The sequence below is a fragment of the Tetrao urogallus genome, assembly GCF_951394365.1.
Source record: "Tetrao urogallus genome assembly, chromosome: 5".
NCBI lineage: Eukaryota > Metazoa > Chordata > Aves > Galliformes > Phasianidae > Tetrao > Tetrao urogallus.
In genome coordinates this window covers 45,127,421-45,143,584 of record NC_136818.1, presented here as the reverse complement: position 1 = coordinate 45,143,584, position 16,164 = coordinate 45,127,421, and the positions used below count along the sequence as shown (strand labels likewise).

The 16,164-nt window shown below is 44.8% G+C and overlaps 1 protein-coding gene across 1 annotated transcript in view; it reads right to left on the bottom strand.

Moving 5' to 3' along the window:
* SYNPO2L (synaptopodin 2 like) overlaps positions 1 to 15,887 on the bottom strand; it is a gene marked incomplete at both ends in the record, with an annotated part of 29,966 nt that extends 14,079 nt beyond the window's left edge. The window contains 3 exons of the mRNA XM_079535640.1: positions 947 to 1,608; positions 3,742 to 3,893; positions 15,783 to 15,887. Of these exons, the coding sequence (XP_079391766.1) occupies positions 947 to 1,608; positions 3,742 to 3,893; positions 15,783 to 15,887 (919 nt within the window). The remainder of the gene's footprint in view (positions 1 to 946; positions 1,609 to 3,741; positions 3,894 to 15,782) is intronic.
* Positions 15,888 to 16,164: the final 277 nt, after the last annotated feature.

Sequence of the window (16,164 nt, the reverse complement as noted above, 5' to 3'; positions counted from 1 at the left end):
TGAATGTTATAGACTAGGAAGAACTACTACAAGGCATCAAGTCAGTTGTACTGCCAAGCAGGGCCTGACATAAAGCACTCAACTGAGTCTGTCCTCAACACAGAGTAGAGCAGATACAGCCTCGATTTGACAGTTACCTCTAAAGGACCAAGAAAAAGAGGGAAGAGTGGTGTAATAATAGCTTTGAAATATTATCTGGTCTGGGGAAAAGACGTCTAGTGTGTGTTTTATCTCTGATTCGGTCTAATAACTTTTCTATGTCTCAGTTTCCCAGTCTGTTCCACAATTAAGTCAGTTTTTTGAAACCTGCTTAATTTCTAGGCTCAGAGAAGTAGAAGTTAATCATTTGACTGATATACTCATATGAAAAAAATATATATTATTACCTTTTATTTGATATTATTGGCTAGATCACCACTGTGAAATCAAATAACATCTTACCCTGTCATCATGTTTGAGTTTGAAATGCCATATATAGCAGAAACCAGGAAAGATATTCTCAACTGAGGTCACTTTCTGGTCCATCACCCAAGAAATACTCTAAATTTTTCAGTGTTTTATTCTACCTGGAAAGGTCTCAAGAGATACCCACCCTACAAGGAGCTGCCAGATTAACTGATTTACCAGCTCCCACCTATATTTGCTGCCAATACTTCATGTGGATTGATTCTACCTTAGCTGCTACATCGCTGATTGTATGGCTGGAGTCCTAGAAGTGACTCCTGGACCCTAGGCCCTTTTTCTCATCTAGTGCTTGGGACATCCTTGGTGATCCAGACCCCAGTGGCAAATGTGCAATGGGAAGCTCCCATCTCTGCAGGGCCGACTTGGTTTCTTCACAAGCTAGGGGAGCTAACCCACTTGACATTTGCAGGAACAAGGATTTTAGAAGGAGATCAAGCATAGGAAGAGGGCAAGGATGAGTGGCAAGGTGCAAAGCACTTACTAGCCTGCTTGGCTTTCTCTGCATATGTGGTGGTTAGATCTTCATCAACTGGGTGCTCCACTGGCCCCACCATGGGGATGAGATGGCGCTCTGCTCGGATAGCCTTGGTGGCATGGGGTAGGAGCATCGCCTCTGGAGAAGGCTCACGACCCTCTGTTGAGGACGGCCGCAACTGTCCCTCACTCTCTGAGAAAGGGGTGTCTGCACGGCTGCCGGGTGGACAGGCAATCTCCCTCTTGGCCACCCCACTGTAGCTGGCCTCCTTGGCTTCCTTCTGCATGGCAGCCTCGGGCAAGCTCTCATAGCCGCTCTGCTCAGACAGGGACACCTCGTCCTGGGGCAGATCTGCCTTGCTGTTGGTGCCGTCTGGCGGGGAGCGTGGGGACTTTTTGCGGGCCCGGCGGTGCTTCTCCTGGGCCACGTTGTCTGCATCACTGTCAGTCTCACCATAGTAGGCCTCGCTATCCGGTGGGGAGGTGAGGCTGTCCAGGTGCCTCTGTGGCTTACGGGGCTGTGAGGGCTGTGTGGTGGCTGGGGCTCCTGCCGGAGCCGAGCTCAGGAGCTGTGCCGTGGGGCTGAGTGCGGATGGTGGGGAGAGCACTCGCTGCCCTGGGGAAGGGGAGCGCTGAAGCCGCGGGCCAGTCTGGTCCCCACCAACTGTCCTGCGGGGAGAAGGAAAAGCAGTGAGTGAGGTCTGGTTGGTGAGGGGAGCTGGAAGGAAACTGCATGTGAGGAGGGAGCCCGCTGGACAGGGAAGGACAGAGGCTGAGCTGGTGTTTCAGGTGTCTTTTCTGTGGGACAGATATCTACAGTGCACACAGTACAGACACTAAGGGCAGACTCATCTCTGACATCAGCTGTGTGCTTTCATCCCGAGTTTCTGCTTCATGACATCTTTGGAAACCAAGTCTTAAACGCTCAAAATCAGTTTGATTCTGAAACCACACAGCTGGGCTGGGGAACTTCTTCCCCTTGCCAGAGTCATGAGGATTCATTAGAATTATAAAGGAGCCTTCTGAGCATGCTTACTGGGAAGCTAGGCAGACAACATTGCCTCTGTAAAGCTGTGGGTTCATGATATCAATTGTTTGTTATCCAGCCTCTGAACAGTGAAAAATTTATATTCATGTCAAACCTTGGTGGAAGCTAACTGTGGGCAATTCTCCTGACAGTTTATTTATTTTAATAATATTTATAGTATGAATTCCTACTGGGGAGAAAATGCAAAGCTCCTCAGGCAAAACAGAAATGTTCTTTCTTTTCTTTAAATACATAAACAGATAAATGAAAATCATTGCTGCTTATAAGCTATTTTCTGTTGTTCTGGACTATCCATTCAGACCTCTTTCTCCTGTCTCTTTACAAACATTCCCCAGCAGAAATGCATATATGACCTTGCATACTGCAGTCTTCCAGCCACCTGTCCTCTCTGAAAGCAACTGATTGGTGTTGTCCCTGGGAATATAGATATGAAGTGTTAATAAAGATGTGTTGAGAAAGCAATATTTGATGAGTTCTCTGCTACACCAAAATGAAGCCAACTTTATTCACTGGTTACGTTATTCTCAATCCATCCAATATTGGCTCCCAGAGGGCTGATCCATGCATCCTGTGAGAAGCCTGTCACTTTGCTAATTCAAAGTGTGCTGATTTTGGCCCAAAGAATTTGCCTAGGCACCTGTTGGCTGCAGATGGGCTCCAAAGGGGTGAGATAAGGCCTTGGCTAGGGACCAGGCGCTATTCTGGCCACCCTGTTCAGGGCTCACTCATCCCAATTCATCACAGTTGGCTGACAGAGTGAGCACATCAGAAGGCACGGCACCCTCCCTGTAGCCAAGGGAAGTAGCCTACATGCTCCTGCTTTCCTTCCTTCTCTGAGCATTGCTCTCCTTGGCCCCCAGTGTGCAGATGCCAGTAAGCAGGGTGGCTCTCCCTTCCCTTTGCTCACAGTGCTCTGTCTTCTGAGGGCTACAGAGGATAACATCTCCCAGATCCCTTCACCAGGGTCTTATTTTCTGAGGGCAGTTTCTGTTTTGGTGGTAGTGTGAACTAGTTAGGTCCTCACACAGCTTTGCTGCCTTCGTCTTTACCTGATTGATTTACAGCTTGGCCCTCATCTAACATGCTCTGAAGCACTGGGCTTGCTTTCACAAAGGTAGAAACAGCAAAGTTACTGGGATCGTTTGTATGCCTAAAATTTGATCCTTGTTTCTAACATTCTGCTGGAGAGCTCAGCAGAGATACATCTTCCCAGAAAAAGGACTCCCCTACCCCCTTCTTTGTAGAAGTCAGTTCATATCATATTGGAATACAGTGGCCTGCTGTAGTAAATATCCAGGTAACCTTTGTGCGACTTTCTGGTGGCTCAGTTATCCAATATATAGTCAAATCTATTTCTACTGAAGAGTTTTTTTTACCCAGAATGAACTGGAGACTGCTAATTCCTGAGGTAAACTGCCCTATGTCAACTGTTTGTTTGGAAACTATATTGTTCATTTTTAACAGCATATTTCTTACATTGCAAACGTTTTCTTCCAGCTGGAGGGGGCGGAACATAAAGGTATGGAGTCTGTTCAGCACCAGTACCAGGTTCTTGGAGAGCAGCATAGAGATAGTGCTGAACTTTTGGATGGCCGTGTTAGCCATGGGAATCTCCTCTTAGTACACTTTACAGTATAGAGAAATTAAAGGCTCCCTGCTTGCCTTCCTCCTGCTGGATGTGGAGAGCTGCTGTGCTGGATGAAGCTGCTCTGCTGCCTGTACTGTCACAGTCCTGGTGTTTGGAAACAGCTTACCTTTTCACTCGGATATTGAGCATGCCATTGGATGAGTCGATGATCTGCATGGCAGAAGCATGGGAGAGGCCAGCACATGACTTCCCGTTGATAGATACCAGCACATCATTTTCCCACAGGCCTCCACGGCATGCTTTGCTTCGCTTTCGGATCTGGAAAAAAAAAAAAGAGAGTGAAAGAATAGGGATGAAAGGAAGAATAGTAGCCATTTAGTTCAGTTGTTCATCTCCTGCTGGCGTTTCTATTGCTCTCTCCCTGAAAGAATAAAATAAGGCCTAAAGACAACTGCGCTGCCAAGTTGAAGGAAGACCAGGTTGCCTATGCCCTTCTGTTTCTGTATTCCCTGATCCAGCATAGGCTGGACCTGAACACCAACCTAGTCTGAGTCCTTCACTGCAAATTTAAAACTCTGGAGTACCTTGCTCTTGATCTCTCATGCCCTGTTTCCTAAGTTGCCTGTGTTTCAGAGAAGGAACGGGAGCTTATTCCAGACTCTCCCTATACATGGCTGTGTGTCAGGATTCCCAGCTGTACCCACGACTGTGCTTCTGTGGTGTGACCCATGACGTGCACACAGAGTCCCTGTGGATGCCGTCCTTGGGGATGCTGAGAATGGGAGGAGTTGGGGGCCCTCTGGCACTTCCTGCCATCAAGAATTCCTGCTCGAGTGGCTTTGGCCAAAATATTTCTGGATATCTGTATCAGGCCACATGGTGTCCTGTTACACAAGTGTAAACTTGGAGTAAATCTTTAGCCTTAACAGGAGTTGTGCAGGATATGCATTGCCATATCTGAAAATGGAGTTTGAGGCTCTAGTGTCAGACTAGCACCCAGTCTGGCCTCTTGTGGCCATTACACATCAAGCATTTACTCTTTTCTTCTGTTCCATGACATGTGTTGAACTTCTCACTGAAACCCCCAACACAGTCTAGGGTTCCTGCTGGGGCTAGCAAGCAAACCAAGTGTCCACTGAGCTCAAAAACACAGACCTCTCATGTAGATCAGCAGTGTGACAACCTTCTTATAGGACAGCTTGGCACTCATAATGCACTTAGTTTGCACATGCAAAAATAGCCAGACAAAAACACTGCATAAGAGTAAATCAGGATGAAATATGCTAGATTTATAAATGCTTCTATATATTTTCTTCAGATCTTGCAGTTATGTGAGAAACAAATCTGTGCAGAGTTGTTTGACAGAAGATTCAGTGAAAGAAGTGAGACAGATTCCTGCAGAGATGTAATGCACTGCAAGGCACCTTCTCCCACACCTTACGGCCTTGCAGCTCAAGCAACTGGACTCAGACAAAATGCTGTGGGAGTCTGCGTGGAATTCTACAAGCTTCTCTGCCCTCACTACCATGGAAGGAGATGTGAGAGGATTGCTACTCTACTGTCATTCCCTCAAGGGGCAGAAGAGAGCTGAAGCCCTGAGGACATCCCTCGGCATGGCTGGCTGGTCTGAACCGAAGGCTCTGCATAATCAGCATGTGACCAGGCTTAGCCCTGCCCACCCATGTCAAGAGGCAAGAGCAGTACTGCCTGTAGGTCAGCCTGTCAGCAGGACTGAGAAGTGTTAAGAAGATAGAAAGAGGGGCCCTATGCTCTGAGTTGTTTGTATGTTCACTGGCACTTTATCCCTCTGTAGCCTCTCCAGCTTGACCCCAAATTTTGTCTGCATGCTTAAAATAGGGATTCGCTCATCCCAGCTGCCACAGCCATCAACTTCTGTCATCTTAGCCTTTTATCTCTCTTCTTGTTAATATAAACTAGGAATGAGAACATGTGGGTCTGCAATGCTGAAGAACTACATTTCTGCTGTTACAGTACAAATATTGCTTCCTGATACTCCCTCAAAGTGCAGCTGTTAACTAAGAAGAGATAGCAGACGTGTTTTCCAGTGCTGCCTACTGCAACAGCAGCTAATGCAGAGGGTTAGTGTTAGGGCTGTAGGGAGGGTGACCAAAGGTATCTCATTGGTATTACTCAAAAGGACAGCTGCTGCTCCACAGCCAAGTGCTTTGTGTTCTGCATAAGAACACACTTACTGAGTATGTCTCTCAGTTATGGAACAACGAAGAGGTTAAATGTTGTCTGGAGGTTCTGAGAGCATTCTTTACATCCCATAGTACTCCTCCATGCTCACTGAAGCCAGCTGGCTCTAGGCTGGTGACCACCCATACGAGAGGCTCATGAGCTTTCTGCGAGCCCTTGGGCCCTGCTGGAACCTGCAGAGAACCACTTGGCATTCCCAGGCAGGCAGCCTCCTGCTGCCCCCTCAAGCACCTTTAGCTCAGAGTAGGCTGCTGGGACATGTGCTGTCCTGTGTAGGTTGAGCAATGCCAGCAGGCAACCCATTCATTTTGTGGCAAGCAGAGGTGCCAGCCCAGTGATTCTGGCTTGCTCTGTGGTCAGAACTTACCAGGGCAGCAGAGGGCTCATGTGCAAAAGTAACTGTGGTTACTTCAGGGCTGCTGTGGGAGCTGCAAGCTAGCCCTGAAACTCAGGAGATTTCTGCCTCTCTCCATTCCTCCTTGGGAAAACAGGACCAGTGGCAAGCCCAGGACCTGCAGAGTCTGAAATAGCATGTAAGCATTCCTGGCTGTCAGTCTTCCACAGGTTTGTAAATCTTCCCTTGGAATTTTACAGATCTGCTTCCCAAAGGCAGAGGGAAACCAACAATTTACAGCTTCATAATGACAACTCCTACCCCCACTGCATTTGCTGGAGAGGAGAAAGGCAGAAGGGGAATCTGCAGAGTGAGGAGGCTGACAGCATGCCATACAGAAAGGATGGGACCTTGTCAGCAGGGTGCAGTCTGCCAGAGCCAGGGGACAGAGAGCAGCATCAGCCTGCCAGTTAGCGTGTGACTGCCAGCACAGTGCTATGCAGACCTTGAACAACAACACCCTGCAGCCTGCACATCTCGCTCTCAGGGAGGGCAGCACCGAGTCCTCGAGGCACTAGGCCAGGCTGGGAGCTCATGCCGCCAGCCAGGCTCGCTGCCCACCCTGAAGGTCAAACTGCCCTCAGACTCACTACTTGCTCCCTATGTCCAGAAGGTGCCCTCTCCTGGGCGCCCGGCAGCCTCAGCGAGTGCCGCTGACAGGAGCTGCTTGTACAGGCTGTGGGAAGAAAGGATGTGCCACCCAGCAGCTCTCCTGAACGGTATGGGAGAGGAGGGGAAAATAATCCTTCTAGAAGGATGGGACAAGTGGCATTTCAAAGAGAAATCCCCTCTGCTTTGTGAAGCAGATCCCTGAACACTTTCTTGTGCAAGCCAGAGGCAGCAGTAAGGGTCTCTGAGAAGTGGCCTGGAGTAGCTCTACGGAGCTGCACTTTCTGATCTCTGGCAAGGACTGACCTCTCCCTTTGGAGGGGAAGACCTCACAAATTGTCTTGTAACTACTTATCTGTTATACTTTTGACTCCTTGTCTCTGTAGAAACCTCCCTCCCCACAGTACACCTTGGTTCATGATGGAGAAATGTCCTCCTTAGATTATACTGAAGAAGGATACATTTAAATCTCAGGAAGAAATTCTTTATTATGAGGGTCATGAAGCTCTGGACTAGGTTGCCCAGAAAAGCTATGTATGCTCTATCCCTAGTTGTGTTCGAGGACAGGTCGGATGGGCTTTGAACAACCTGGTCTAGCAGACATTATCCGTGCCCGTGGCAGTGGGGTTGGAACTACGTCAGTTTTAAGGTTCCTTTCCAACCCAAATAATTCCATTATTCTGTGATTACAGCTTCATTTATGGAATCTCAATATCAGAGCCTTACTGATTTATGCTACTGGAAATATAAATTAGTGTGGAATACTGGAAATACAACTTAATGAAACACATTTGCACATAGAAAATTGTCCCTCTCACTGCATTCACACCAGAGACTTCTGTTGTGATAAAACAGCTCTCACCTGTTTAGTTGTTTACAGGGCCTATGTATGTGCATGTACATTTCCTCTTTTCCTTTGTTACATTGCACTGTTCCTCTAATTGATCATATTGAATCAGGTGGGAGAGAAAGGACAGAAGCAGCTGAGACAAAAATGAAAAGAGTGAATGCAACAAATGAAAAGTACAGGGAAGAAGAAAAGATGTTGAAGGGAAGACCAGTGCTAGGCCAAGAAGGCTAGGATGATGATCTGGCTAGAGAAGAATTCTCTTAGTGTAGCCCCGAAGAAACAAAAGGACGCCCTGGCTATTGGATGTGTCTCGGGTGAATTCAGCCTAGCTTTTGGGAACAGAATGCAAGGGAGAAGGGGTCAGATGCAATTTGGCAGCATCTGTTCTTCAGTATGGACTATATTTAGGTGGTGGCATGTGGGGAGTGAACACACGCTGCGATACTAAGAATAGAGTAATCCTGATAGTAACTCAGTGGCTTCACATCTTGCCTGAGAATAGCCCAGGGAACCTGTCTGAAACTGCAGCCATCCTCTCTGCTGGCCACCACACTTTCTTCATAAAAAAAGGTATTATGGTAGTCAGAAGGTCTGTAGTGCCTTTCAGGAATGAACTGTAATAGGCACTTCCCCCTTGTGTCTCCAAAGCATTTCCCACCTCCTCCCTCAGGCATAATCTGTACAGCAGAAAGACAAATTATATTACTGGTCTTCCATCTAATCTCTAAAATCTTTCCAGCAGCAACCAAGCAAACTCAAGCCAAGTAAGAGTTGTATATTGACTACAACTGGACTTTCCCTTTCCCTCTCTGCTTGTGTCTCACATCACAGGGCTGCCGTCCATGCAGTGCTCTATGGCTGTGTGGCAGCTTTTAAATTTCATTCCCATTTAAGTGAAATGTAGTCCTGTTACAGGGTTCCAGCGGAGATGTAAGAACTGTCCTGTTGTATAAAGCAGTATAAAGCATTACTGAAAGAAATGAACTTAGGCAGAATCTGAAGAGTTGTCTAACACCTGGGTCTGCTCCTCCCAGAACCACACGCTCAGCTGAACTACAAACACAGCAGCTGCAAAAGAAGAAGCAAACACCTCCAGCTCTTCTTTTGGCACATCTGCATTGACACCAGTTCAGTTACTGGAACAATTTGGTTTGATTAGGCTAGGGCCTAATCTTTTACTTGTGCAAGGACAGATACCCTGGTGGTTAAAGCACTAGACTGGCATTCAGGAGACCTGGGTGAGTTTTTTGTGTGGTCTTAGAGAAAACTCTCAGACTGTGAGCTGTAAATGACTGCAATCTGGTAATCAGGAATTACTTCAGTAGTCATTTGCTCTGACTCTTTTCTTTGTCTCAGCTGCTCACCTGAACATAAAGATCCATTAAGATAGTTTCTCTATGCCTTGCCTATTAAGGATCTTCATGGCAATTCAGTATTTTTATTAGAGTAGAATATTTACTATAAGCTATTATAATTACACTAATTATTATAATTACACTTCTTAATTTAATCCCAATAACTTCCTGCCTAACGATTTGCTTCAGTTTAAAAGGCACTACTGCATGTACTTTCTCTTAGTAAAGCAGTTCCTGCAGACCTATGTCAAAGGTCATCTACAGTGAAGGTTAAGTAGAAGGTGTTTATCTAGTGAAAGAAGGGACAAAACATACATCTGGAATAGCAAATGAACACAGAAAGGGAGGGTGGTGAAATAAGGTATCTTGACCAGCAAGCAGAACAGATTGGGTGGTTTCTGGACAAGGGGTTTGGAGATGAAACCTGGTAGTGGCAGAGGATGCTGGTGCTAGACAATCCATTAAATGCAAACAAGACTTCTTTAGTCTGTTACCAGCTCGAGTGTACTGGTAAGGGGACTATTGCTATTCCAGTACTGGAGAAAGAAGACAGTGCACTGGACCAAATTCTGATTCTCCCAGTGAGCAATCCTGCACAGTCCGCTGTTTGTGCTAATGAGAGGGAGTGCCTGCGTAAAGCTACTTCCCTTGCCGGTAACTCCAAGCCTTAGTGATGCACAGAGATTTGTGAACCAGATCATTGGCTGATGTGATCAAAAATGGTAATTTGCAACTATGACAATACAATTTTCTCTTCAGGCCACCTTCTTACGGTTGCCCCAGAGGCCCTATCCCCTCATCTCTGCTAGGAAGGGCAGAGCTTCCCTTCCAAGCACTGCTCTCTGCTCACTGCTGTCCCAGTGCTGTGCACAGCTTGCAGCTCCTTGGCCAGACAGCAGTGGTGGAGGCACGTCCCCTTCCAGTGCACGGAGACTGTGGCCCATCTGCCCCTCAGAAAGTCTCCTGGCACCACAGCCAGCACTCCCTTGCTGGCAGCCAGTGGTGGCACCTGTCTGAGTGCTGACAGGTCATAAAACATGTACAGGAGCACTGTCAGAACTGCCTGAGGCACTTCTTCCACAGCACCGAGGGACATACTTGGTCCTCCAAAACTAGCAGTAGTGACTGCTGTAGACTAGACTGCTGTAGATTAGGTCGCCACAACTTTCTTAGGTGTGACATTCAACGCCCATGAGATCAGGTAGAGACCAGTCTATCCACCTTCCACAGAGTGCTTGCAAATCTGCAAGCTTTCAGGCCTATTTGGGTTAGAGCTGGCAACTATCAGCAGGAATAACATCATGCAAGCAAAGGTGAACAGGACAGAGAGCCAGGCTGTGGATCACAGACATCAGCACCTGGCTGATAAGCCTGTAGCACATAGGCTGCAAGGATATCTGCCACAGGAGAAAAGAGAAACAGTGAGTTTGTAGGAGAGAAACATGCAACAGGTGAGAAAGGAGGTTGTGATGAACTGCTCTTAAGCAACAAAACAGTTGTTGCTTTTAAAACCTATACACTCCAGTGTCGCTGCTTCCCATAACAATTCACTCAATTGCTGCTGTGTTTGTACAGAGAAAAAAGAGGAGCCTCTCAAGCTTTCAGGGCCAATACCCTGTTGTTTCGGATACCAGATTGTTTACTCCACCTAACCTGATTCTAAAAAAGCTTTTAGTTGTTTGTCAGGATTGGAAGGAAAGTTGTTGCTGAACCGCCCTGCTTAGTTACCCCAGGTCTTTCTGTGCACACTTGATCAGTGACAATGCTGTCCTTTATTTGTCCTTTATTTATTATGTTTGCTCAGCATCTATTTGTAGAAAGACATCATATCTTTCAGTCTTTGCGCTAAGTGAAATAATTCTTCTCCCTTCCTTTTCTATAGCTGCTCTATCTTGAATTAATTTTTGAATTTCCTCTTTTGAAAGAGGAAAGAGCTCCATAGGTGTGATATTTCCAGTGAATTCTTACTTGTACCAGCAGTCAGTAACACCAGCGTCTCCCTAACACAGCTCATTTGAGGCTCATTTGAGGCTCATTTGTTTGCCTTTTTTTTTCCCCCAGAAATGTATAATTTCGCTGGCTCATTATCTTCATGTGAGTCACTGACAACACAGAATCACTGAATGGTTTGTGTCGGAAGGGACGTTAAAGCTCACCCAGCCCCAAGCCCCGGCCATGGGCAGGGCTGCCCCCAGCAGCACAGCTGCCCAGCACCCATCCTGCCTGGCCTGCAGCACCTGCAGGGCTGGGGCACCCACAGCTCTCTGGGCAGCCTGTTCAGATCTTCCTCCTCTGCTATCAGTAGCAATTGGAAAGCTTCCAGTTTCCATTTATTTCTTCAGTATTCATTGTGAACCAGGCTAAGCATCTTTCAAACTAAGCACAAGGGCCTTCTGTGTTTTTTATAGCGTTTCTTTTTCATAGAATAAATCTTGTTTATTGAAGGTTCCAAAGGGCAGCTTGCATGCACTTGCACCATCTGAAAGTTGCCCTGTTAATTGTAGAAATTATTTCCCTAATACAGCTCCATATTATGTTCCTAGTTTGGTTGCTGATAAGCATAATGCTTACCTGATGACTTTTCTCAGACTACTCATTTCACATATTGTTTAGCTCCAAGAGCATCTGATGCACATCCCCTTCTCTCAAAGAAATCCTCCAAGAACCTGAAGGTATTGTTCTCCCTTACTGTACTCTCTTTTCAGAATGGGTGAAGAATCTCATCACTATAGATTCTCCTTACAATAAATACTGTATGTGTTAGGGCAATGTGCTTTTTCCTAAGCCTTTCTAAAATAAAAACTTTTCCATCAATGGGGCCATTCTGTGTGTCGCTATTAAGCTTGTTTACTCATCAACAGCTGACTGTTGATGGCCAAAGATTTGATGTGTGCTGTTGCTGCGTTGTTGTGTTACTACCACACAGCTATACAAATTCACCATCAGTGTGGTAAGGGGTAGTGTGAATTCCCATTATCCTTTACCTGCTTTCCTAAATAAGTTAATTACAAATTATAATATGCCAAATGTGAAAGCACAGTAATTCAACTGAGTTCAATTGAAAGAACATTGCTGTAGCTAAGAACAGAATGGCGATTTTCCTTTCCTCTTTCAGTTCTTTACTCTTATTCTTTCCCTTTATTTGCTTCTCTAGTTCCCCTTATTCAAACATCATAATTTCTGCAGAATTATTCATGTCCTCTGTTGATCTTTTATCCTGCTGTGTTTCTGCCTGCTGAGCATATCACTGTCTGTTGTTCCTCTGGCTTACTCATTACCAAATTGATATTTTAACATAACCCTAATTTAAAAATCATCTACTCTTTCTACTGAGGGTTCCCCAGGCACTAATAAATACTCTTTTGCTTCTTGTTCATCTCACCCTCCACTCCTACAGTATCTGTTTTTATGAGACTGAATTGTTATGGTACCACTGTCTTTCATTTACACATCAGACATTTTTAGCACACAGACACTGCAAATGATTGTTAGGGCAGAACAAAATATTTAGTATGTGCTCTTGCAGGAAAGTTTAAAACAAAAGATGTTTGCAGTTACAGATCTGGAACCGTGTAATCAGTTGAAGTCAATATTAGCATTTCAATCCTGATCATGTTATTTAAATTCGATTTTTTTCATCAGTATCCCCTGGGCGCCGCTGAATGGAAGAAGTGTTTTTCCCTCATTCTGAGGCAGACAGAGCTATCTGACTCCATTAAGGTTACCTGAACACAAGGCTAGTAATATTTGACCCAAGGAACTGTCCACATGCTGTGTAATTGCAGCATCTTGCTCCAGGCATGTCCCTGAACTCATAGCCCATGGAGAGTGAAACATCAGAAGCACTTTGGCAGGTGAATCCAGTGTGTGAACATCCAGCTGCTTTTTTACCCCTTGTTGTTGACTAGAGTGTGTTTAGAATTGGTCTCTTGTTTCATCTAACAGCTTAACTGTGATTCTGCGAAGAAGATGGTGATGTAAATTTTGGAAAGAAGAAAGGCAAGAGGTGTAAGAGGTGCCTGTGTAAACTGATCATGTAAGATAATGAAATGTGCAGGGATTTGTAATACAACAGGAAAGTAACTTTAAACAGGAAATCCTATGTTGTGCAACATTTAGTCTTTGGAATGCCTGACTGCATCTTTACTGGGAAACTGTATAACAAGTAAAACTCTGTTCACAAATAATTATGTTTACGTATAGGGTAAAACACCAGCATTGTTAATTCTCATTCACAGTGCATACTGATAATTTGAAACAATTTGATTCAACATCCAATGGTAAGCATCTTCCCTTACTGCTACTCCTATTATTTTTATAGTCTAGAAGTTGAAATTGCCTGAAATGACAACTAGAGACGCCCAACTGTACCAATGTAGTATTTCCTTGGAGGTACAGGATACTCACGTCTGTATCTCCTTTCATGTTTCCTACAGATTAATACACATTCCTGCTCTGTTCTTCACCATTCTGTCCAAATACATTTTTCTGTAAGAATCAAAGCAAAAATAATAATTTCTGTTCTGCTAAACCAAACTTTTCCTGGTCCAGCACTCTCCTTTTTCCCCAAGAGGCTGTTCTGTGACAGCATTCAGTTTACTAATAGACCTTTCTCATTTATCTAATCTGTCTTTCCATGCGCACACAAATCATCCTTCACCACACTAACAAACACTGTGTTATCTGACCTTACTTCTGTGAGGCAGGCTCAATCTCAGTGACACCTCCCCCTGACCCCATGTCCTGATGCTATGCAATGCCACTGATCCCATGGATGGAGGCAGAACAGAACAAATTGCGCATCCACGGCCAACGAAACCCAGCTCCAGCAAACCAATGGAGCTCTAACAAAGCAATACAGCTCTAACAAAAAAATAATACTGCCCTATTTCTCTGTGCAGTGACATACGGCCACAATCCCTGGACATGATTCCCTAGTGATGGGACCATTCCCATCTTCAGTTCCTAGAATATCCAGATACCGCTAATGACGTTAAGGTTTTGGGAGATGCTTTACATCGTTGGCATTTTGGCCCAGATTTCGTCCTGCAAATGTTAACAGCAGACTGCAGAAGAATGAGAATGTGAGCTTTCAACTCAAAGACACAAAAACTGGAATTCAGACTTCTACTCTCAACACGGCCATTCAGAAGACAGTCAGGACACTGCATGCCTTCTGGGGGTTTATTTTCTTCTATGCATTTTACAAGATTCCCAGTAAGGATCCCTAAGTCCTTTCTTTGGAGACTGATTAAGCTATTGCTTTTACAACAGCATTTATGGCCAACTGGATGCTATTAAATTCTGGATAATAATAGCAAAAAAAGTAAAATCATAAAATCAGTCCTGCAAGAAGAATGTTTTACACTTAGATTTGTATCAATTATATTTTCCATATATACAAGTATTGTAAAAATATGTATATTTTCATTGCTAGTCTTAAGGCATGATACCAAGTTTGAGGTGAGAGCGAGCTCAATTTAGTATCTTTCTGAAAAAGCTACCAAACCGAGAGCAATATTCCATTCACCTTAAGGTGCAGCTTAGCATGGGTAATGGCTAGTTCTTGCTGCTGTTCTGTTATAACAAATCTTTCTAAGTTACTCAGCATGTCCTGCCACTTCAATCCCAGTTTCTTGTGTACTGGGAGAAAAAGTGAGTCAAAACAACCCCACAGAGCTTACGTGGCCAATGAAAATCCTGTTTTGCTAACAACCACCGATTCCAGATACCTGTTTCAAGGGTACTGATTATCTCTCTTCAGTACCCGAAGCTCTATGAATATGTGATTCTCCTGTAGAAAAACAATCTTTCTCTATGTAAGAAACATCCACTGTGGGCCAGGCCATGGGATTCCAAGCCATTTGGCAGAACTCACAGATAAACACTCCTTGACCTGAGGTCATAGAACATTTCATTTTGAAGTTCTCTGTCAGAGACACAATCGACTTAAGGAAAACAGAATGGGGATGGGCATAGCATTTTTTCATTCCTGCTGCTGGGTGTCTTCCAGGGAGACATCCATACATATCAATGTATCAAGTATAATGCAGCTGTTATGAGCTTAAACACAGGACCATTTTCTTTTTTCTTAATTTTTAACCTAACCTCTAGTCTTCCTGTCAGGAAATCAGTAACAGCTACGGATTTACACAAGTGCAACTCAGAATTCATATTTGTTTCTTTTTTGTTATTTCATCTCACTTGCAAACAACTGCTTTTCATCTCTTCTTTCAATTGAACGCATCAAAAATATTCCTTTTGGACAGCATTAAGAAAACTTCACAAATAGCAGACCGTAAGAAATGAGCATCTACTTCTGATAATATAATGAACTGATGATAATATAATGAACTATAATAAACTGATAATATAATGAAGGGTTAGAGACAGTTACATTGAATTGCAATATGGCATTTGTTGCTTTGATTTCAATTATTTTTTATTTAGTTGGATGCCTTACACAAGTCCTTAAACCTTCATATGTGAGCTCTTTTCCTGAACTGTCACCATTGTTTGATCAGTGCCAACAAATGGGGAACATTAAGTGCGTAACGATCCAGAAAGCAGGCCACCTTTCACCTGACACTTCCACCTTAGCAGCATCCATCCCATCCCACACCCTGCCTGACCATTCCCCCCAAGTTTTCCTTTTAAGATCTGCTGTCACATAAAGGAGTTCAGACACTCCTTTTACTGGCAGAAGATGCCTTATCAGGAAGGATATCTGACTTCAGCAGAACAACCCTGCCCTTTCAGTTCACACCTGGAGGTCCTACCTTTGACACCTGAAGGGGTCTTTTCTGCTCAGAGCCCCCTTGCAGCCGGAAGCCCCAGGGGGCACCTCCAGACAGAGTGATGAGCATTTCTTCTTCGGCTCCCATGGTTTCTGTACTTTGGATATTTTGTCTTCCCAACTTCGAAACAGGCTCTAGGTCTTAACAGGCAGTATCTCCCATTCCCATCTTCACCATTCACATCACAATTCTCCAGTCTCCTCAAAGGCCCTCTTCTCACTTTTTCCTTCAAGTTCACACACACAAGAAGAGAGTTGAGACTGTCAAGCCCAGCCTTCCCTGCTCTTCTGCACTCTCAGCTGCTGCTCTGCCTATGATTAGACATTTGATTCTGCTGTTGGTAAAGGGCCAGAGTTGTTCTGCA